Consider the following 23115-nt stretch of genomic DNA (forward strand, 5'->3'; position numbering starts at 1 on the left):
AAATGTCATTAACAACTATCTTCATTGTAATGCAGTGTCCCACTGCTACAGTAGTGCAAACTGGTTTAGTGTGGTGTAAGTTATATATGTGTGTTTAGTATGCAACTATCCATTTTTGTGTAATGTGTAATTTACAGTTAATAGGCTGCAACTGCCAGCCACAAGATGGAGCTATGTATTTATCCATAGGGAGTAGGAGAATAGTTTTGTAGACACATGATTAAATATAGAGACAGTGGATGTGTAGACATTGAGCAGAGAGAAAATCAGCCAGAAAAGGAAATGTGGAGAAAAGAGTCTGTCTGGGATTCCATAAACAGACATAAAGTTTTGAGCAAGCCTACATGCACAGAAATTCTGGGGTTGGTTCATAAAGATGTTTGGAACAACACCCATCCAAGTTTCTCCAAAAACTATGTGGAAATGTACCCTTTATGAATTGATGCTGTTTTAAGATCATTCACAGTTGATAAACAAAATTTGCCTTGTCAATATATTGTTATTAGGTCCAATTCTGTGATAAGTCAGATCGGAACCAATACCAGTGACCCCACCTTTTAGAAAGTGTTATGTGCCTACCAATCACAATATATCAGAACTATGATCAGAGAAATGCAGGTCCACCTGGCATAATGCTGGAGTTTCTAAATTACTCATAAGGGAACATATCATATATGTGTTTTTGCTAATTTAAGGCAGGTACTGACACATATTCTCTTTTTTAAAATTTTTAAAGTTTCTGGTGGTAGATTTTTAAAATTTTGTTTTCTGAACATGATTTTTAGGGCAGCCTGATCTTCTGAACAGCATTCACATATGTTTTACAGTAGCCACACAGACCTTAGTCTGGACTCAATAAGGAAAATGTATCACTCCCTTCATTTCAGAATTGTGGCTGCAAAAAGTAGCAAAATTGTGTGTTCACTGTCATTGTAACCCTGCACATAATGATAATGAGGCAACTACTGAATGTGATCTCTACAGAACAGGAAGTGAGAACTACAATAGTTCAGATTTTTTTAACCATACATAGCAACAAAAAAAAAATCTTAAACCATAAATTTCACATAAAAAGATTTGTTTTCTGATGACACATTCCATTTAAGTAATATCCTGTATACGAGTGGTTCTGTAGATGGTACCAAAACAATAAATGACTGTGCTCTTCTATGTAAGCATAGCTTCTGTGCTTCTTTTTTTTCACAGCCTTTTCAGTATGCTCTTCTGTAATATAAAAAGTTCCTCCTGATTCAATTTTCAATGTACTCAATGATCTATTATCATATGCCTCACACAGAGTTAGATCCATTTAAATACAAGCGATCATAAATTTCCGCATATACAGGTTGTGCATAATCAGCATTAAGGCTATAAAGAGTAAAAGCAGGAGGCAAAGTTACTTTGAGCCTATCACCTGTCTGTGCACTTCATCTGCTTACTGCAGTCTACTGGGCTTAGTACTGTACTTAAAATTGAAATGCACACTATATTCTAAACCTCTCCTGTTCAGTTTGGTTCCTTTTTAATAGATTTATATGGAATTTTTCAGGGTATGTTCCATCACTTGCCACATTAGAAAGGTATTACCTCCTTGACGCATTGCCTCTAGGGAAGAATATTGAGTCGCACATACTGTAGTACCCATATGTGGGACATTGACTACCTGTAGCTCCATGGTATACAACTGTAGGGACTTCTGTGCAGGCTCCATACACAATGAATTTCTAATGTGCATGGACATATCACCACTGAAGCCAATCATTGACTGCAGAAGAGCTGATGCCCATTCCCGGGCGGAAGCAAACAAGCCAAGTACTGGAAGAAGGACACATGATGCCCAGCACACAGGACCAAAGTGGTGGGGAGCAAGTACTTAAAAGTTTGGTATTTCCTGGAAATCCCATTAAAGGAATGATCAATAAAAATACTGTAAGATGAAGTTAAGAATTTAGGCAATAGATGTATAAAATAGAAATTTTGCAGATTCAAATACAACATTTAGTTTATGATATGTTTTAGTGTTTTTTCTAACCAGGCGTTTTCTAGCTAAAGACTAGTGTTGAGCGAATCGAGCTTCGGATCATAAAGCCAAAGTCGATTCGTTCAAACACTTAATTTTAATGCTGTCCGGAGACCTATCTCTGTACAGCATTAAAATGTATTGCCTCAGAGGAGACAAAATTAGCCAAAGTTACAGGAGACTTCGGTGAATGAATTTGGAAATCACTTCTGCAATCCCAAGTCAGGTTTGGTACTGAGGTACCAGCCGATACCAAACCCAACTTCAGATTCTGAATTTTAAATGCTTTTAAAGATGCAGAAATTAATACCGAATTCATTCACCAAAGTCTTTCGGGTGAAACTAAATTTGCCTCTATGGAGGTAATAAATAGTGATGAGCGGGAGGTGCCATATTCGATTTCGCGATATTTCGCGAATATTCGCATGAATATTCGTGTTATATTCGTCGAAATCGAATATTCGCAATTATTCCAATTATCGCGAAATTATTTTTTCGCATATTGCGAAAATTTATCTTGATAGTATAAGGCAACGTTCCTATGCTAATGACTATGGCTAGGCTAATATGTGTATTTTACGAAATTTCGTAATATTGCTCTAACTTCGTCTCTTAGAATATTACGAATATTCTAAAAGACGAAGTTAGAGCAATATTAAGAACATTTGCAAAAGTCGAAATTGCGATGCGAGTAATATAACACGAAATAGTCGCATGAAGATTTAAACTTAGCACTGCTATATTCCATATTCTAGCCTAATATGGAATATAGCTGTGCTAAATTAGCACTGCTATATTCCATATTAGGCTAGAATATGGAATATAGCTGTGCTAAGTTGAAATCTTCATGCGACTATTTCGTGTTATATTACTCGCATCGCAATTTCGACTTTTGCAAATGTTCTTAATATTGCTCTAACTTCGTCTTTTAGAATATTCGTAATATTCTAAAAGACGAAGTTAGAGCAATATTACGAAATTTCGTAAAATACACATAGATTGTATTTAAGCTAATATACTGCTATAGTAATAATTTTTAATAGTGTACATATTTTACAAAACTTAGGTTCAGAAGAGGCAAAAAAAAATTACAGGAAAAAAAAGGGATTATAGCACTATATTAGCTAAATTACAATCTATATGTGTATTTTACGAAATTTCTTAATATTGCTCTAACTTCGTCTTTTAGAATATTCGTAATATTCTAAGAGACGAAGTTAGAGCAATATTACGAAATTTCTAAAAGACGAAGTTAGAGCAATATTAAGAACATTTGAAAAAGTCGAAATTGCGATGCGACTAATATAACACGAAATATTCGCATGAAGATTTCAACTTAGCACTGCTATACTCCATATTCTAGCCTAATATGGAATATAGCAGTGCTAACTTACCACAGCTATATTCCATATTAGGCTAGAATATGGAGTATAGCAGTGCTAAGTTGAAATCTTCATGCGAATATTTCGTGTTATATTACTCGCATCGCAATTGCGACTATTGCGAAATTTCGTAAAATACACATATAGATTAGATTGTAATTTAGCTAATATGGAATATAGCAGTAAGTTGAAAACGCCACTGACTGGAGCAGCCAGGAAGCCAGGAATCCAAAGGACAGGTAAGAACAATTTTAGGGAAGTGGGAAAGAAAAAAATATAATAAAAAAAAAAAAAAGAAAAAAACGAATATTCGATTTCGCGAATATATAGAACGATATTCTAAATATTCGCGAAATCTCGAAATTGCGATATTCGAGAAAAAAATTCGCAATTCGAATATTCGCGCTCAACACTAACAAAGACCACTATGGACAAATATTTGTTGATAACATAAAGAAACATACACATGTACTTACTACAAAAATGTATAAAAGTGTTGAAAATATTACACATGCTAATAAATATAAATATAAATATATGCTTTTGATGTTTTGCCTCGCCAAGTCTACCTATCTGTTCCTATGTCCCAGATACATTGAGACCTTCAGACATTTCTTACAAACAATGACACATTTTCAGCCTTAAGCAATTCATTTACTAACACGGCAACATCATTAACCTGCTGACTGCCAAGAGGCAGTGTTCTCACCTAAGATAACATGCAGCAATTAGAGTAATTAGTGGGATTTATAATCAGGGCACTTTTTTTTCTATTAACATAATAGATTTTTTCTTACTGTACTGGTAGTTCTCTGGTAACCTTAAAATGTGTAGTGGTAGTAGAAGCAATTCCTAAAGGATCTTCAAATATTTATCATTTATATCTAAATCTCGTTAATTGACTTCTTAGTGCTTCTAAATAAATCATCATATATCACTACTGGAATCAATAGGATTAACCTGTGCCATCACTAACATATGATGAAAATGACTTCATTCCCTTTAAATACAATGCCAAATGAGTTGTGGTATACCGCAGCATTATTTTTCTTACAGGAAGAAGGAGCTCATGTAAGATGCTAAGTGTCTCATGGAAGTCAATGATAAAATACACTTTAAAGTTTTAACCTGATAATTGCTCATTTGGAATGTACCGTAATTCTCAGAGGTCCTTGCAGGGTACTTATATTATAGCCCAAGCTTAAAGTACATTATGACCCCATAAACAAGAAACTTCTAGAGCTATTATTTGAACACTATATACCAATAATGTTATGGCACTCTTATGTGTTCACTCTAAGGCACTGTTATGAATGCATTATTTAGTAGTATTATATGAACACTAAATAGTTTTGCAAAGTGCCGTAACTAGAATTGACTGGGCCCCACAGCAAATTTTTGAAGGGGGCCCTCCCCTCTAGAAACTTCTTCACAACCTCTAACTCACGTGCAACCCCCACTCCTGTGGCTAGTCAATATCGAGCTCTCAGATGAGGCCTGGCAGCCGCTCCCTACATTTCCTACAATGTCACTGTCTATAATGCCATTGTATAATACTGTTGAAGGGGCCCTGACAATAAAATCTTTTAGCCCTCTTCCTGGCGGGCCCCTTGTGAGTTTGGGCCACAAATCAGCCACTTCCCCTGCTTCCCCTATAGCTACGCCCCTGGTCAGACCACACAGACTTCAATCTCAATCTTTATTATGTTTTAGACCTCCACAATCAGACCCCCAAGTTTTATCAGAGCTTGGATCAGACCCTCCAATCAGACCCCTAATGTTCATCAGGCCTCAGATCAGAATTGTTAAATAAATGAATTTGCTGCTCCTGCTACAGACGAAGCAATCTACCTGCACTCACCGCTCCCTGGTCTTCTTCGGGGCCCACCACCTAGCAGCACAGGACTACAGTCACTACTCTTTGTGCCTCCTGCATACTAATGAGCACTTCCATAATGGAAGTGCTCATTAGTATTCACTTTATAAGACACACTTTAATTTTTCCCTCTGTTTTGGGGGGGATAAAGTACATCTTATAAAGCAAAAAATAGAACTAACTACTATACTTAAGTGTAACTGTCATTTTGCATTATTTTTAATATTGTGTAGGGGCAGGGGTGTGAAGCATTTTCGTAATATACTTTATTAAGAAAGATGTTTAGAATACAGCATGTAAAGAGTTTCTAAGAGTTGCTAAGAAAAGTCCATCTTCAGCAGTATAAAAGATGGCTATGAGGAACATACAGAGCTGGTAGGCTTTTCAGCCTGCCTCGTGTCCCACAACCCTGTGCCTGGCTCTCTATATGTGCCCTTTCCACCTGTGTCCCTGCCTATATGACTTGCTACCAGTACTGATTGCTGACACTTCTGTACATTTCTCACTTTCCTGTGCTTTTCTGTTCATTCCTGAGAGAAGAGAAGAAAGGAAAGAACGTATCTGCTAGCACATAATGCGGACAACACAGTGCTGGCAGTCCTGTTCTCTCTGTATCTCTCCACTCTACACTCTTCAGTACTCCACAGTCACATACCCTTTCAGGTTGTGTTAAATTAATTAGTGCCTTCCACATTTAAATTAACACCTTCATAATACAATTTCGAATCTAAGAATTTCTGCCTTTTGATATAGTCTAAATGTACTGTAATGTATGTACTCCTGTCACTAATAATAAAAAACTATTTCATTTAATATTAACTAAAGTGTTTCCACACAGTATGCTTCAACTCCTTAAGGAACCAGTCATTTTTTGCCTTACAGATCAAAAAAATATTTTTCTCTTTTTAACTATCTCACATTCTGTCAGATAGGTGCCAGTCCCAAAGGTAGGATCTATACCTATCTCCAGAACCAGCGCCCAAAGTGAGCGGTGAGCAGCAGCACATGTGCAGCTACTCTCCATTCATTTCTATAGGACTGCCAAAAATAACTGAGCACTGGCTTGGCTGTTTCTGGCATCCCATAGAAGTGAATTGAGCAATGGCTGGGCTTACGTGGTATGCTCTGTATTCACAGCGCCTTCACTTCAGGGGACCCATTTTAGAGAGGGTCTCAGAGGTGGGAACCACACCTATCTGACTGATGGCATATATTTAATCGATATGATATCAAAGTCCCAGATGAAACAAACCCTTTGAGGCTACAAAGCAATCTGATGTGAATATTTTATTGTATGGGTCATCATATTTACATCATTTTAAGTTATCTACTTCATAGCATTTAATTTATATTAATTTTTGTAGTCTAGGGGAATGCAGAAATAAAGAAATTTCACTTTTTTTTTTTCTTAAGAAAGAATATTAATAGATATAACTTTTTTGGTCAAGATAAGTATGGGAGAGTATGCTTTATATGGAGTTTTTTTTTTGCTTTCCTTAAATAATTTATATATTTTTTAAATTGCATTTTTGGTCTTTTTTTGGCATTTCTGAGTGACATTTTTTTATTTACTTTAGGGTCTGACTCCTGGCACCCCGCCAATAAACTGTTCTGAAGAGAATGCAGCGCTTGTGCAAGAGCTGCATTCTTTTCACTATTTACCTGCTTGCCTTTGACATCGCATTGGTGAGAAAGTGTAATTGCATCTCCTTCATGCCATTTGCTTCAATGGAAAAGAGCAAAACGAATGTAACTGTTCCTTCGCATTGAAGTGAATGAGACAGAGGAGCTGCAATTACACCTTCTCACTTCTGCAATGTCGATAACAAAAATGTAAACACTTAAGAGAATGCATCTCTTGCATGAGCGCTGCATTCTCTTTAAACAGCTGATCATGGGGGGTGCTGGGAATTGGACCCCAGTCGATCTGATATTGATGACCTATCTTGACGATAGGTCATCAATATAGGAAACTGCCCAACTCCTTTAAGCAATGTCTTTATGACCGTACATTAATGCCTGTGAATGTAGAATACACAGATAAATGTTATAGCATACCTAAGGAGTCAGAATAGATTTATCGTTTACAGTCCCAGTCCCCCAATGGCCTCAATGAGAGACTGACATTCTCATGTTTCCTGTGAGATCCTGTTTCCCTGGTGTAGCGACGATGAGTACATGGTTTTGTTTTCATAATAAACCTTTTTCTGCTCCTTGACTCTTAATAAGGTTTTTATTGGGGATTGTTCCTGGCCATTGAATCGACACGGGAAGTGTCTTAATATGTATATTCATATTTAATATATAATCCTATTTGAGTGGCGACGTTATTTGAATCATACAGCTGCTAATTGTATAATGATGTATCTTTGCCCAATCTAAGTGGTCCACCTCACTATAGCCGGAAGTGGGCTCAAAATTGAAATCTTGGCACCTAATTATATATTATTACTAATAGCCCCCCTATACTGTAGGTATGAAAAACGCAGGGCCAATATGTCCAGAAATACAACAATAAGCAGATCTTCCCCTTCCTGACTCACTACAGCATCGGCATCGCTGTGGAACGCACAGTGCCTTCCATTGAAAGGAAGTCGGCGGCAGGTGGAACGCAAGATGCGTTCCAATTACCGAAGTGAAGCGGATGCTTCACAAAGGGGAAGAGCCGGCAAGTGGACGCACGCAGGTGAAGTCAGCGTGCGTTCCACTGACCGGATGTGCATAATTAAACAAGTAAGATAGCTTTAGAAAATGTGTATAATTAAACAATTAAGTAAGCCTTATAAAAAGGACATCAGGCAGCATTTCCCTTTGGTTCACAACTGTATATGTGTCCTTAAGTTGCAGATACAGTTGTACCCCTTTTACTGTCTAAGGTCAAAACTGAAATGGTGCCCCCACCCCCATGCCAAATTCTCAATCTAACCCATGCCCCCACCCTACTGCTTAAGGCATATTTAAATTGGACATTACATACGGTACAACATACCTCTTTACATCCAGTGATGCCTCCTCTGATGTTGATGTTCTCCTTCCTCATCTTCTCCATTCGGACTAGACTAAGTCTTCTAGTCATCTATGCAGAGTTTACTACACAGACCTGTTAGATTCTGCACTTTACATCATCCTACCCCTCCTAGTGACCCAACAGTATAATTCTATATTATCACTAATAATGCCCCACAGTATCCCAGTAGTAATAATGCAGTTATGATGCCTCCCAGTAGTGGTACCGGTATTTATGAGATCTTCAGAAGTGCCACTAGTAGTGAATGCCCCCAGTATTTGTAATTGCTCCCCTGTAGTGCCCCCCAGTATATTTAATATCCCTAGTCGTGCCCATTTTATTATTATGTCACCCAGTTGTGCCCTTTTATTTATAATGCTATTCCTTCTGCACCGCCCCAGCAGTGCCCTCTTTATTTTTTAATGCCCCCCTTTATTTATAATGCACCATATATTTTTATAATGCCCCCCTATTAGTGCTTCCTGTATTTTTATAGTGCCTCCAGTAGTGCCCCCATATTTTTATAATGTATCTCTGTAGTGTCCCTTGTATTTTTTATAATGCCCTCAGTAGTGCCCCCTGTATTTTTTAATACCCCCTAGTAATGCCCCCTGTATTTTTATAATGCCTCCAGTAGTGCCCCCTGTATTTTTATAATGCCCCCTAGTAGTGCCCCCTAATATTTTTATAATGCCCACAGTAGTACCTGTAGTACCCTCTGTATGTTTTATAATGAGCTCCAGTAGTGCTGCCTTTATTTATGCCTTCCCTTCTTTTCTTGCAGCAGTATAACTATAATGTCACCAGAAGTGCCCATTTATACCATCACCCTCTATACTGCACCCAGTAGTGTGTGTGTGTGTGTGTGTGTGTGTGTGAAGGGAACTTACCTTAGTCCTGTCTCATGTCACCATCTGGATGCATTGGCTGTATCCTGATGCAAGCACTGCAATGATGTAATCACAGCTGCTTGCGCCAGGATGCTTTTGCGTTGCCTATAGACCCGGCGCACGAGATCACATTGATTATGACCTCCTGCAGTGTTGTACTGCCTCATAGGCTTCAGATCTAGTAAACTGAGGCCTATGAGAGTGACTGGCAGGGTCAAGAGCTGTTGGCTCCCATGCCCCACAGCCTGAGGCAAAATGTGATGCTGTCTGACTCGCCTCTCAAGGGGACAAGAGGTTCCACCTGATAGGGCCCCATGGAATTGAAAACCACCACTCTCACACATTCTAGGTGATCAAGCAGGAAGGGGTTAATATTTTAATCAGACATGTCATACTGGTGGGGGCCTGTATACTGAGATTTCCCTCACTGCTGATAATGAACATTTTTCAGAACAGATTTAAATAGGGTAGCTGACACATGAGCAGGTTTCAGTCCATGCTGCATAAATCATAACGTGCGCTAGTGCATATTGGTGGTGTTAGACAATGGAAAAATATCTGTGCCCTATCAAGTGCAGTAGACACCTCTCTGCATATTATTTCCCATGGAAAATTGCCTAGAAGTCTCCATACCATGGAGCACTTCCAATAAGTCTCCATAAACAGCTAGTCTCTTTAAGGAGACCTAGCACACTGCCTAAGCTCCACGAGTCAAATAAATAAATACATACATTAACAAACAAACATACTTAACCCCTTCTACCCCGGGTCAGTTTTTGCCCTCCTACCCCATTTGCAATTTTTTGCAAATCTAACATGTGTCACTTTATGTGGTAATAACTTTGGAACACTTTTACTTTTCCATGCCAATCTGAGATTGTTTTCTCGTGACACATTGTACTTCATGATAGTCATAAATTTGAGTCAATATATTTCACCTTTATTCATGGAAAATCCCAAATATTCCAAAATTTAGAACAATTTGCAATTTTCAAAATTTCAATTTCTCTGCTTTTAAAGCAGAAAGTGATACCTCATAAAACATTTATTACTTAACATTCCCCACATATCTACTTTATGTTGGCATCATTTTGTAAATGTCATTTTATTTTTTAGGACGTTAGAAAGCTTAGAATTTTAGAAGCAATTCTTAAAATTTTTAAGGACCAGTTCAGGTCTGAAGTCACTTTGTGGGGCTTACATAGTGGAACACCCCCATAAATGACCCCATTGTAGAAACTACACCCCTCAAGTTCCTCAAAACTGATTTTATAAACTTCCTTCCTTCCACAAGAATGAAAGGAAAATGAAGATGAAATTTCAAAATTTAACTTTTTTGGCAGATTTTCCATTTTAATCCATTTTTTTCTTTAACACATCGAGGCTTAACAACAAACAAAACTCAATATTTATTAACCTGATTCTGCGGTTTACAGAAACACCCCACATGTGGTCGTAAACTAATGTAAGTGCACACAGCAGGGCGCAGAAGAAAAGAAGTGCTGTATGGTTTTTGGAAGGCAGATTTTGCTGGACTGATTTTTAGATGCCATGTCCCATTCAAAGCCCCCCTGATGCACCCTTACAGTAGAAACTCCCAAAAAGTGACCCCATTTTGGAAACTAGGGGATAAGGTGCCAGATTTAAATATTTATTTATTTTTGGGTACATATGATTTTTAATTGCTCTATATTAGGTTTTTTGTGAGGCAAGGTAACTAAAAAATGGCTATTTAGGCACCGTTTTTTTTTTCTGGTAGATCATGTGCTATTTTTACAGAGCAGGTTGTTACGGAATGATATCAAACATGTCTACTTTCTTTGTTTCAGTTTTACATAATAAAGCATTTAAAAAAATTTTTTTTGTGTCTCCATTTTCTGAACGCCATATTTGTTTTATTTTTTTACCGATCGCCTTGTGCAGGGTCTTGTTTTTTGCAGGAAGAGTTGACGTTTTTATTGGTACCATTTTTGGGTACATATGATTTTTTGATCATTCATTATTACACTTTATGGGCTAAGGTGACCAAAAAATTTGTTGTTTTGCCTTTTTTTTTTTTACAACGTTCACCTGATGGATTAGGTCATGTGATATTTTTATAGAGCAGATAGTTACAGATGTGGCAATACCTACTATGTATACTTTTTCTTATTTATTTAAGTTTTACACAATAATAGCATTTTTTTAATAAAAAAACACTATGTTTTAGTGTCTCCATAGTCTGAGAGCCATAGTTTTCTTTATTTTGTGACCGATTGTCTTAGGTAAGGTCTAATTTTTTGTGGGATGAGGTGATGGTTTAATTGGTACTATTTTGGGGGACATACGCCTTTTTGATCGCTTGGTGTTGCAATTTTTGTGATGTAAGGTGAAAAAAAAAGGCTTTTTTTGGCACTGTTTTTATTTTTTATTTTTTTACGGTGTTTAGCTGAGGGGTTAGGTCATGTGATATTTTTATAGAGCTGGCTGTTACGGGTGCGGCAATACCTAATACCGTATGTATCCTTTTTTTATTTATTTCACTTTAACTTTAACAAAATAATAGCAGTTTTGAAACAAAAAAAATTATGTTTTAATGTCTTCATGTTCTGAGAGCTATATTTTTTTGAATTTTTGAGCGATTTTCTCATGTAGTTGCTCATTTTTTGCGAGATGAGGTCATGGCTTTATTGGTGCCATTTTGTGGGACATATGTCTCTTTGATCACTTGGTGTTGCACTTTTTGTGATGTAAGGTGACAAAAATGGCATTTTTTTACACAGTTTTAATTTTTTTTATGGTGTTTATCGAATATAGTGGATCATTTGATATTTTTATAGAGTCGGCCGTCACCTAATATGTGTGTTTTTTCCTTTTCTTTCTATTTTTTATTATAAAATCAGGGGAAAGGGGCATTTTTTTCTTTTTTTACTTGAAACTTTATTTTTTTTAAACTTTATTTCTGTCCCACTCTGGGACTTCTACTTTTGAGTGTCTGATCCCCTCTGTAATGCATTACAATACATCTGTATTGTAATGCATTGCCCATTAGTGTATTGCACTGAGTAAGGCCTCATGCACACGACCGTTGAGTGTTTTGTGGTCCGCAAACCGCGGATCCGCAATTTGCGGAACGACACGGACAGCCTTTAATATAACTGCCTATTCTTGTCCGCAAAGCGCGGACAAGAATAGGACAGGTTATATTTTTTTTGCGGACGACGGAATGGAGCAACGAATGCTGACAGAATACGGAGTGCTGCCCGCATCTTTTGCGGCCCCATTGAAGTGAATGGGTCCGCATCCGAGCCGCCAAAACTGCGGCTCGGATGCGGACCAAAACAACGGCCGTGTGCATGAGGCCATATACACTAACAGGTTGCCTAGGAGACCCAGCCTGGGGCAGGATCTCTTTGGCCCCCGTAGAAGGCAGGTCCCGATGCTTTTACAGCAGTGCCGGCGGATACAGCAGGGGCCCGGCTATCAGGGACTGCCGGGCCCCTGCAGTGATTGGGCGCGCACCACTCCGGTGCCTGCCCGATCACCATGATGTAATAGTACGTCAAAATGCGGCAAGTCACTTGCCGCCATAACGTACTATTACGTCATATGTCGGGAAGGATTAAGAAACAGGGAGTCCCCTGTGTCCATGGAATGGTTCTGTGAGTGTTTAAATGTCTCTTATGGGAAAGATGGGGATAACTGAGTGTTGTAATTGGTAGTCCAGTGAATGGAGACGCAGTCATGTAAGCATCTACCTTTTCATTCACACATGGAACTCAAGGACCATCATTCTTGTGTGCATTGGGTGTTCCACCAGTTGGAACCCAGGCAATATTTAATTTATTACCAGGTGATGTATGCTCTTCATGGACCAATCCATTCAAGTCGATGGGAGACAAATCAAAAATAAAATGAGACCATTTACACAATTCGGCATGGACGTTGACAACTGACTGGTGAGTCACTGGGAGAAATATGCTTAAAAGCTCTGTGCTAGAGAATCAAGGGGATAGTACTCTCCTTGAAGGAAAACCTCAGTCTCAAAAATCAACAGTTGTAGAAGAAGGGACCCATACACTTCTCTTACACAGATGTTCTCTGCTTGGGTTTCTGCACTAGACTTCAAATTAGCGCTTCGATCCATGACTAAATAAAATGGGCAGTTTTTTGTACTGACTTTGGATGCTTCATAATTAGAGACAAACGAATCGAAGTCAAACTAATTTGCTTTGATTCGAATTTCAGGACCAATTCGATTTGTCATGGAGCCTAATTTTTTCACGCTTCGTGGTAATGAATCTATTTTTCCTAAAATTTGTGTTAAAAAAAATACCTCACCCATTTGCACAGAGGCCGTTGTGGCCATCTTGATTGAAGAAACGTCACCACATCACTACGCTGGGTGAGCAAATGGTTATGGTCAGTTTGTTTGTTTTTTTATCCTGATTAACCCCTGAAAGGCCTCAATTTTAATGTCAGATGCCGTGATCAGCTATAAACGTGGCATCTGAGGCTTTCAATGATGGGTAACATAACAAATCAAATTTCTTTGTGAAATTCGGCGAAGCAGCCAAATCATGTTTGATAACTTCGCTCATCACTATTCATAATATTTTTATTAATCAGAACTGTTCACTTCCTGTGTCCCATGGGTGTAAAGATGAAAATTAAAACAGACTTATATTTAACCTAAATTCCTTTTATTTGAAGACATTAACCAGTTAAATGCAAATAATCAGGAAATATTTACCTCTAGAGCAATCCGGTCCCAAGAATCCCGGGAAGCAATGACAATGCCCAGATATGCATTCTCCATTCCCATTACAGTTGGTTGAACAATCATCCATCATTTCTGAGAGTGAATAAAATGGCATAAAGTAGACTGCGTTAAAGTTTGGATTCAGCTGTAAATGTAATGTGCTATGAGTGACTCAATTGCAGAGAAATTGCTGCAAATTTAACTCTGCCGTAAAAAATAATCATACTAGCTTTTATTCTTATATACCAAGGACTTATAATAAGTATTTGAGTATATCGAATTTTTTCTCGGATGAATAAAATTGTCATAAAATCAGTGACGTTAGAGAAATATGATTCACTATAAAGTATGTAAAACTGAACAAATAAATTTCTAAATGGAGCCCTTGATGTGAGATTAATACAGTTATACAGTCACTTGCTCAGGTTCGATATATGGGGGAAAAAAAGACAATTTGTACGTGGGAGTCTTCAAAAAGTTTGATACTGTCAATATATCACAAGCACAACAAAAGTGTTTGTTGGACTCCAGCAGATCCAGAGTCTACAATATGAAGAAAATGCTGAGTTTGATGAATATAGAATAAAGGGTGGTGACACATCATTTAGATTTACTGGAGGATATGACTAATTCCTCATACATCAAGTTGCACATTTACCTGGAAAGATCCATAAGTTAAACTGTTGTCTAAATTATCCTTTGGACATTATCATCATTTATACTGGGCTGAAAACAATAGCTCACAGATGTGTGCTTCTCCCGTGCTATATAGCTAATGCTTTCTACAATGTAATAAATAAGCTGTTATCATGATTCTACTCCACCATCATCGTACAGGCTGTGAAGCCACTTCTTGGTCCCCATGGAACTTAGGGGGCCCAGATAGTCTCACTATTTTGTCTTTAATGTAAAAAATTAGTACTTAGTTCTGAATCATTAAATATTTTTCGAAAAATCTCCAAAAAATGTTATGGAAGTCACAGACCTATAAAATGTTCCAGCAACTTCAGGAATTCTGATAATTGAGGTCAGTGCTATAGTATTTTGAGTTTTAGAATGAGGGGAAACCAATGCCAGGAGTGGATCACAAACGGACGGGACACATATAGGAAATACTGAGTATTCTCCTCTTTCAAAAGTCTTACTTTGAATCCAATTCTAGCTTTGGCTGCAGAAATTGCATGCATTACAAAAAAAAAAAAACCTGAGCGTAGAAACCCAGCCTTAAAGAAAATATACAGAACAATAAATTACATTTCTTATACTTCAAGCAAAATTGTCTCCAGCACATGGCTACTCTTAATATATAGCTCCAGTTATTTAGAGCACAAGCTGTTCTGTCAGGAGATGCTACAGTGGCAGGGTTGGCCACATGCTTGAGCAACCGATGGAGGCCTAAGCCTCATCTTAACAGTCTAAAAAAATAAAATACTATCAACTGGGAACTATAGGAAGATTTATTAGGAAAAATTCACAAAACTTAAAGACATGCACCATTTTCTGGCACAAAACATAGGTGTGTGGCTACCCATAATTGTGGCTACCCACATCTCCCATTGTCATAAATTTGATGTAATTTTTGGCAACTCATAAATTCATGCATTCAATTACTATGATATTGCTGAATGTAGGATTTATTGTTCATGATTGACAAATATTGGTTACTAAAGGAGAACACTTACCGATTGCTGTTGTCAATACTATGACTTGCTCTTTCTTCTTGCCATCATTGTAAAAAGCCAAATGCCAGGCACCTTGATCCATGTATTCAATGAAACCTGTCTCTTGTAACGATGGCAGAAAAATACTTCGAGGTGCATGCTGTGGGTTCTCTGCATTTTTCGGTTCTTGCTTTTTCAAGTGTTTTCCATCCATCAGCTTTACAAAATCAAACTGTGTAAAGATCAAGTACAATTCACATTGAATTAGTCTGGATACAGAGCACACCACAGCATATTGTTTTAGAAGGTACAACATAATCATACCAGTGTTTTATTATAAAATCATACAATAGATAATGTCAGTTTTATGTGGTTAAATGTCTACTACTATACAGTTCACTGTAACCAATAAAATAATGTCTCATTTGATATATAACTATGAAGGCAAAGTAGGTTGTGATTTTTTGCTCCAGTATGACACGGAGTTCCAAGATTCCTCTTGTTCTGCTTCAATTCTCTGGAATGAGATCCTACTAATCAGCAAACAGTTTGTAGACTTTCACTTCAATGGGATTTGCTGACATGCATAGTTGCCAATAGTCTAATTCCCACCCATAAGTGGCTGTTTCTGGGCAGGTTTAGGGGCATTCCCAGGGCAATTCCCAATTTTTCCAACTGAAATGTTGGTATGTATTGGAATGTCATACATCACTAGGGCTTTCACAAACAATTGGCCTTCTCTGAGTTTCTGAACCCTTTTGTGGAGCACCTTGCCATTGATATGTTGGAGATTTCCTATATAAATCTTCCAACATCACTGAAGGGCTCTAGATAATCTTTAGATCATTTCAGTTGCTCAGTTTGAGGAACTGTAGGGATTGATCTCACATATCTCCGCTAACGTGACCTAACATGCCAACATATCACTTTTTGAACCAATGCACACAGATATTTTGTGGGTATACTGTATGTTACACAGATCTATAATATGCTGCTGTCACACCTATGACAGGTCTTAGAAGGTCTGAAAGATTATCTGCACATTAGTTATCTGAAAGCCTCTTTTGGTTTCACTTTGTGTGTTGCTGGTATGTCCGCACCTCCTGTTCATGTGACCTTTACCTATCCCTATTTAGTCTGACTTTACCCATCACTCCTTGCTCTGGATAGCTTCATTTGGTTTTGGAAGAGCTGGAGTGTGGTTCTTGTTTAAGTCATGTTCATCCATCATCCTCAGAAGTTAAGTGTTCTGCTTGTTGTGTTTTGTATTCCGCCCCCCCTGGTTGTTTACTAGGCCTCAGCGAGATGCTGGTTCCTTCACCAGGAAAGAAACGGGTTGTCTCTGCCCTGTCCTTACCTTTAGGGCATCCGAGGGTCACCAGGGTTTTCTAGGTTCCTGTGTATGGGCATCTCTACCATCTAGAGGTGCCCATACGGATAGGAGTTAGGGCCAGGAGCAGGGTTTTATAGATGGTGACCCTTTTCCTTCCCTAGCGGTGAGGCCTAGTGTCTTTCCCCTTCCTTCTTGTTGTTTTTTGGTGTTCTCCCCTACTACATCCGTGACAACTGCCTTTATAGACTATTTGCCCTTACTGCAACCCTGTGTGCTTCTAAGTTTATACTGAGGGACATAGCGTTGTTTTTTCCTCATGTGAAATCCATAAGAAAAAGTTTTACTATGTTCTTCCTTTTATACTTAAAAAAAACCCTAAAAAAAATTTCTTCTCTTCAATAGTGATGAGCGGCAGGGGTCATATTCGAATTCGCAATATTTCGCGAATATTTAGTAAAATATTCGTAAAAAATTCTCAAATTCGAAAATTCACGATTTTTTTTTACTCAAAAAATCGGAAAGATAATGATTGTGTAATATGCGAATTTTCGGAATTTGAATTTTCGGATTCAAATTTTTTATTGCAAATTTTTCAATTTACAACTATTAGACAAAGAAGATTATATCACTATATTAGCTAAATTGCTCTATTCGATTTTTTTCGAATATCCTCTATATTGCTATAACTTCGTTTTTTCGAATATTCGTAGTATTCTAAAACAAGAATATATAGCAATATAGCGAATATTCAAAAAAAACGAATATAGAGCAAAATTCGCAAACACTACTACTCCTAAAGTCAACTATATTGCAGCCTTCTTATTGGCCCACAAGCTAGAAGCAGTGAGGGATGATAAAAAAAATAAAAAAAATAGAATATTCAAAATTTCGAATATATATAACTATATTCGAAATTTCCGCGAATTTTCGAAGTACCTATATTCGCGATAAAAATTCAAAATTCGAATATTCGTGATCAACACTACTCTTCAACTCATTCGATTTTTAAGGAGGTTTATATCACTGTTGTAATTACCTGGAATATAAACCTACTCTATATACTTTTCTAAACATGGATCAGCCATAATATCTGCCAGGTGCCCTTTGTGCCACCAAAACAGCTCTGACCCATTGAAGCATGGACTACACAAGACCTCTGAAATTGTTCTGTGGTATATGACACCAAGACCTTAGCAGCAAATTCTTTAAGGTTGGTGAGTTGCGAAGTGGAGCCTCCATGAATCAGACTTGTTTTTTTCGAGCACATAGCACAAATGTCTTGAACTTTGTCATGTTCTTAAACTATTCATGATCCTGAACAACTTTTGCTATGTAGCAGGGAACACCATTGGCATGAATGCATGTGCTTCATCTGGTGCATTGTTTAGGTAGGTGGTATGTGCTAAACCCACATGACTGCTAGGCCCCACAGTTTCACAGCAGAACATTACTCAGAGCATCCTACTGTATGTTCTGACTCCTTTCATTGCAGCCAGCATTAACTCTTTCAGCAATTTGTGCTACAGAAACTCTTCTTTAGGATCAGACCAGATGGGCTAGTCTTCATTGCTCAAGCGCATCAATGAGCCTTGGGTCCCCATAACCCTGTCAATCAGTCACCAGATGTTCTTCCTTGGACCACTTTTAGTAGGTATTAATCACCTTGTACAAACCGGATTCCAAAAAAGTTGGGACACTATACAAATCGTGAATAAAAACTGAATGCAATGATGTGGAGGTGCCATCTTCTAATATTTTATTCAGAATAGAACATAAATCACGGAACAAAAGTTTAAACTGAGAAAATGTACCATTTTAAGGGAAAAATATGTTGAATCAGAATTTCATGGTGTCAACAAATCCCCAAAAAGTTGGGACAAGGCCATTTTCACCACTGTGTGGCATCTCCCCTTCTTCTTACAACACTCAACAGACGTCTGGGGACCGAGGAGACCAGTTTCTCAAGTTTAGAAATAGGAATGCTCTCCCATTCTTGTCTAATACAGGCCTCTAACTGTTCAATCGTCTTGGGCCTTCTTTGTTGCACCTTCCTCTTTATGATGCGCCAAATGTTCTCTATAGGTGAAAGATCTGGACTGCACACTGGCCATTTCAGTACCCGGATCCTTCTCCTATGCAGCCATGATGTTGTGATTGATGCAGAATGTGGTCTGGCATTATCTTGTTGAAAAATGCAGGGTCTTCCCTGAAAGAGATGACGTCTGGATGGGAGCATATGTTGTTCTAGAACCTGAATATATTTTTCTGCATTGATGGTGCCTTTCCAGACATGCAAGCTGCCCATGCCACACGCACTCATGCAACCGCATACCATCAGAGATGCAGGCTTCTGAACTGAGCGTTGATAACAACTTGGGTTGTCCTTGTCCTCTTTGGTCCGGATGACATGGCGTCCCAGATTTCCAAAAAGAACTTCGAATCGTGACTCGTCTGACCACAGAACAGTCTTCCATTTTGCCACACTCCATTTTAAATGATCCCTGGCCCAGTGAAAACACCTGAGCTTGTGGATCTTGCTTAGAAATAGCTTCTTCTTTGCACTGTAGAGTTTCAGCTGGCAACGGCGGATGGCACGGTGGATTGTGTTCACTGACAATGGTTTCTGGAAGTATTCCTGAGCCCATTCTGTGATTTCCTTTACAGTAGCATTCCTGTTTGTGGTGCAGTGTCGTTTAAGGGCCCGGAGATCACGGGCATCCAGTATGGTTTTACGGCCTTGACCCTTACGCACAGAGATTGTTCCAGATTCTCTGAATCTTCGGATGATGTTATGCACAGTTGATGATGATAGATGCAAAGTCTTTGCAATTTTTCACTGGGTAACACCTTTCTGATATTGCTCCACTATCTTTCTGCGCAACATTGTGGGAATTGGTGATCCTCTACCCATCTTGGCTTCTGAGAGACACTGCCACTCTGAGAAGCTCTTTTTATACCCAATCATGTTGCCAATTGACCTAATTAGTGTTAATTGGTCTTCCAGCTCTTCGTTATGCTACAATTTACTTTTTTCAGCCTCTTATTGCTATTTGCCCCAACTTTTTGGGATTTGTTGACACCGTGAAAATTGGAATCAACGTATTTTTCCATTAAAATGATACATTTACTCGGATTAAACGTTTGATCTGTCATCTACGTTCTATTACAAATAAAATATTGACATTTGCCATCTCCACATCATTGCATTCAGTTTTTATTCACAATTTGTTTAGTGTCCCAACTTTTTTGGAATCCGGTTTGTACCAGGAAGGACTCATAAGATCTGCTGTTTTGGAGATGCTCTCTCAATCATTAAGCCATCACAATGCCTTAATGACTCTTGTCAAAGTTGCTCAGACCTGTATTCTTGCCCATTTTTTTCTGATTCCAACAAACATCAAGCACTGCATGTTCATTTGCTGTCATATGAATTATGAATAATAGCCATAATTAGGGTTGAGTGAATCGTGCTTGGATTGCTGTATCCGAACCCAATTTGTTTAAAAACTTTGTTAATAATATGGGCTTCTTCTTACTGTAAAATGTTTGGAGATCTCTCCGAAGTTTTTGCAAATATTGCAACACTTACATTTTCTCGCTTCTATAACATGTCTGATCATTTGGCATAAATTACTGTATCAAAATACTAAGCTAAACTCGGGTTTGTGGCTTGCAATATTTGCAGAAATTTTGGAAAGGCCTCCACGGAGGACATACATTTTACAGTAGAACAAAGCCCCTATTATTAAGGTAGTTTTTAAAAGAATTAGGTTTGGATACAACAATATGAACCCGATTCGCTCAACCCTAGTCATAATATGTATAAAGAAGGAACCTTGTGCTTTCTAAGCATAGCAATGACATTTATATTCAGATAACATGCTGGATGTTCATCTTATTTTACCTTTTTCAATTTCAATGTCAGATTTCTCCCAATTAGTAAAATAAGATATGGACGTAGAGACACTTCCTCAGAATATTTAAGGTAGAATAAAAATGTCCTTTAGTCATTATATTTTATATTTTCTGCTTCTATGGTAAAATCATTAATTGAGGAAAGCATATTAAGTACCTGTGTGTGTGTCGGTGGGATATTTCTCCTCCCATATATGCCAAGAAGGGAGTCTTTTGAGAAGGAAACATTGAATTTTAAGTACATTGGATGGTGAATTGTAACCTGAAAACGCCAGAATAATCCAGGTGGGATATTCTGCTCAATCTGCTTTCCAATTTCCACTTCTCCAGAATCGATTGCTCTACCTTTTTGATTCACTGCAGAAACAGAGACCAAAGTAAGCAAAATGAAACTAGACAATTCCACAAAAGACATAACATAAAGACACAAGAAGATTTAAATAACTCAAAGGCTTTTTGTTCCTGAGGAAGATCTCCACTGATCAAGGAAGGGTTACTGAATTAAAGTGAGCCCCAACGTTTTTGCTTTTTAATACAGGCTTAGCCATTTAATCAGTTCTGAAAGGAATGGCTGCATGTAGATTTAGAACACAAACTTTGTTGTGTACATTCAGAGCTGCGTCAAGGTTGGTAGAGACTCCTAGCTAAAACTGGTGGTGACCCCTTTCATAAAATGTGTAGATAAATAATGCTGGACAAAACATCAGTGACCTGTCAGCAGATCCTGTCAATGTTGGCATCATCCAACAAATATTAGGGCAGCCCCATTGTCTAAAGTGTCTGTGTTTAGGAACTTTAAAATCGCCACTACAATTTTGTACACAATGGTATCACAGATGAAGCTGAGGCCGATCAATACACATTGCTTTATTGAGCATGTACAAGATTCCTACACAGCCTTTTTGAGATTGCATACAGTATCTCAGGCAGTAGGACATCAGCCAAATCAGGATTGCATGACTCCTCAAGGATACAAGACCACCAAGATGACTCTAGTGGTAATTTAGATACAGTTTATGATACCTTAGAGCTTCATACAGTACATTCCTTTATGCTGCAGGGAACATTTCAACCAAAACAATAGCTAACAAATAACAAAACCTGAAGCAATGCCTTGGAGACTACTTAAAACAATAGCTATAGTCTCCAAGGCATTGCTCCCGGTTAGCCAGAATCCTACTCCACGCTGATGAGGGGCAACACCCCGAAACAGCTGTCTGTGGTTGGATAACTGGCTTAGGTCTTGCCCTGTCACATCCTTAAGGCTTGTAAAACAGCAGGATCTTCGCATAGGGGCCACTTAATATGGTGGATCTGGTGATCTCTATAATGGGGACACCCCTTTGCTTGGTTTTCATTCCTTTGAGGGATATCTGGCTTTCACTGTGTTGAAGACCCATAACTGGGGCTCCACGGTTATTTTGCAGAGGACATTTCAGACAGGGGCATCTTTAAAAACCTATTACCATTGTGTAAGGCCCAAATGTAATTTTTGCCCACCTGAAGTTCACTGAATTTATAAATGTGGCGCCCAGGACATAAATATTAAAATGAATGTCCCTTGCTTTAATGACTATATAACAAAATGTTTAGAAGTAATGTACACTAATATCTGTAATAGAAATACATTTTAATTATTCAAGAAATCAATCTGTAGAGCTCAGCTTTCATACATTGCCATCATTTTTCAGTCATACAATTCTATAATCCTCAATCAAGCCCTACCTCTTTTATTTAAATATATCAATCCTAAAAAAGCATAAGGATATTCAATACAATAGTCTAGTGCCCATGGATAATGTGATAAGGGTTGACTCTTTCACATGTAGGAGAGACATAAATATAGAAAGGTCAGCAAAGCGCAGCCAAACAACCTCCAAACAAGCTTTCATGTGCACAGAGCGATAGTATCAGGCTGGATTTGTTCCAATGTATTTTCGGCAGATGCCTAAGTCCCTGTGGTATAAGGGATGTGAGTGATATCAAGCACACGCTGAATTGACTTGGACCAGCTGCAACAATAATTACATGGATCATTATAAGGTTGTTTTTGTGAGTTTTTTTTTTTTTTAAAGAGGAAAGCAATGCTAATGTTAGTGTATGGAATATAATATTACGGCGGGTTAATATGTTCGACAATGGGTATTGTGCTCCAGGGTGTAGATTCCAAGGACATTTATGAACAATTTCTGCTGGATGACAAAATCCCATCTCTAGCATATATTTCCTCACACGTGCTCATGCATGGATGTATTAAGGATTCTCCTTAGTGAATCTTAAAGGGATTGTC

The 23115-nt window shown here is 38.1% G+C and overlaps 1 protein-coding gene across 1 annotated transcript in view; it reads right to left on the reverse strand.

The window, feature by feature from the left end:
* The window catches only part of TENM1 (teneurin transmembrane protein 1), an 840365-nt gene that overhangs the window by 323380 nt on the left and 493870 nt on the right, over nt 1-23115 (reverse strand). Inside the window, 3 exon segments of the mRNA XM_040405386.1 lie at nt 13908-14009; nt 15599-15809; nt 20983-21182. Of these exon segments, the coding sequence (XP_040261320.1) occupies nt 13908-14009; nt 15599-15809; nt 20983-21182 (513 nt within the window).

Source organism: Bufo bufo, chromosome 8 (assembly GCF_905171765.1).
Source record: "Bufo bufo chromosome 8, aBufBuf1.1, whole genome shotgun sequence".
NCBI classification, from domain to species: Eukaryota; Metazoa; Chordata; class Amphibia; order Anura; family Bufonidae; genus Bufo; species Bufo bufo.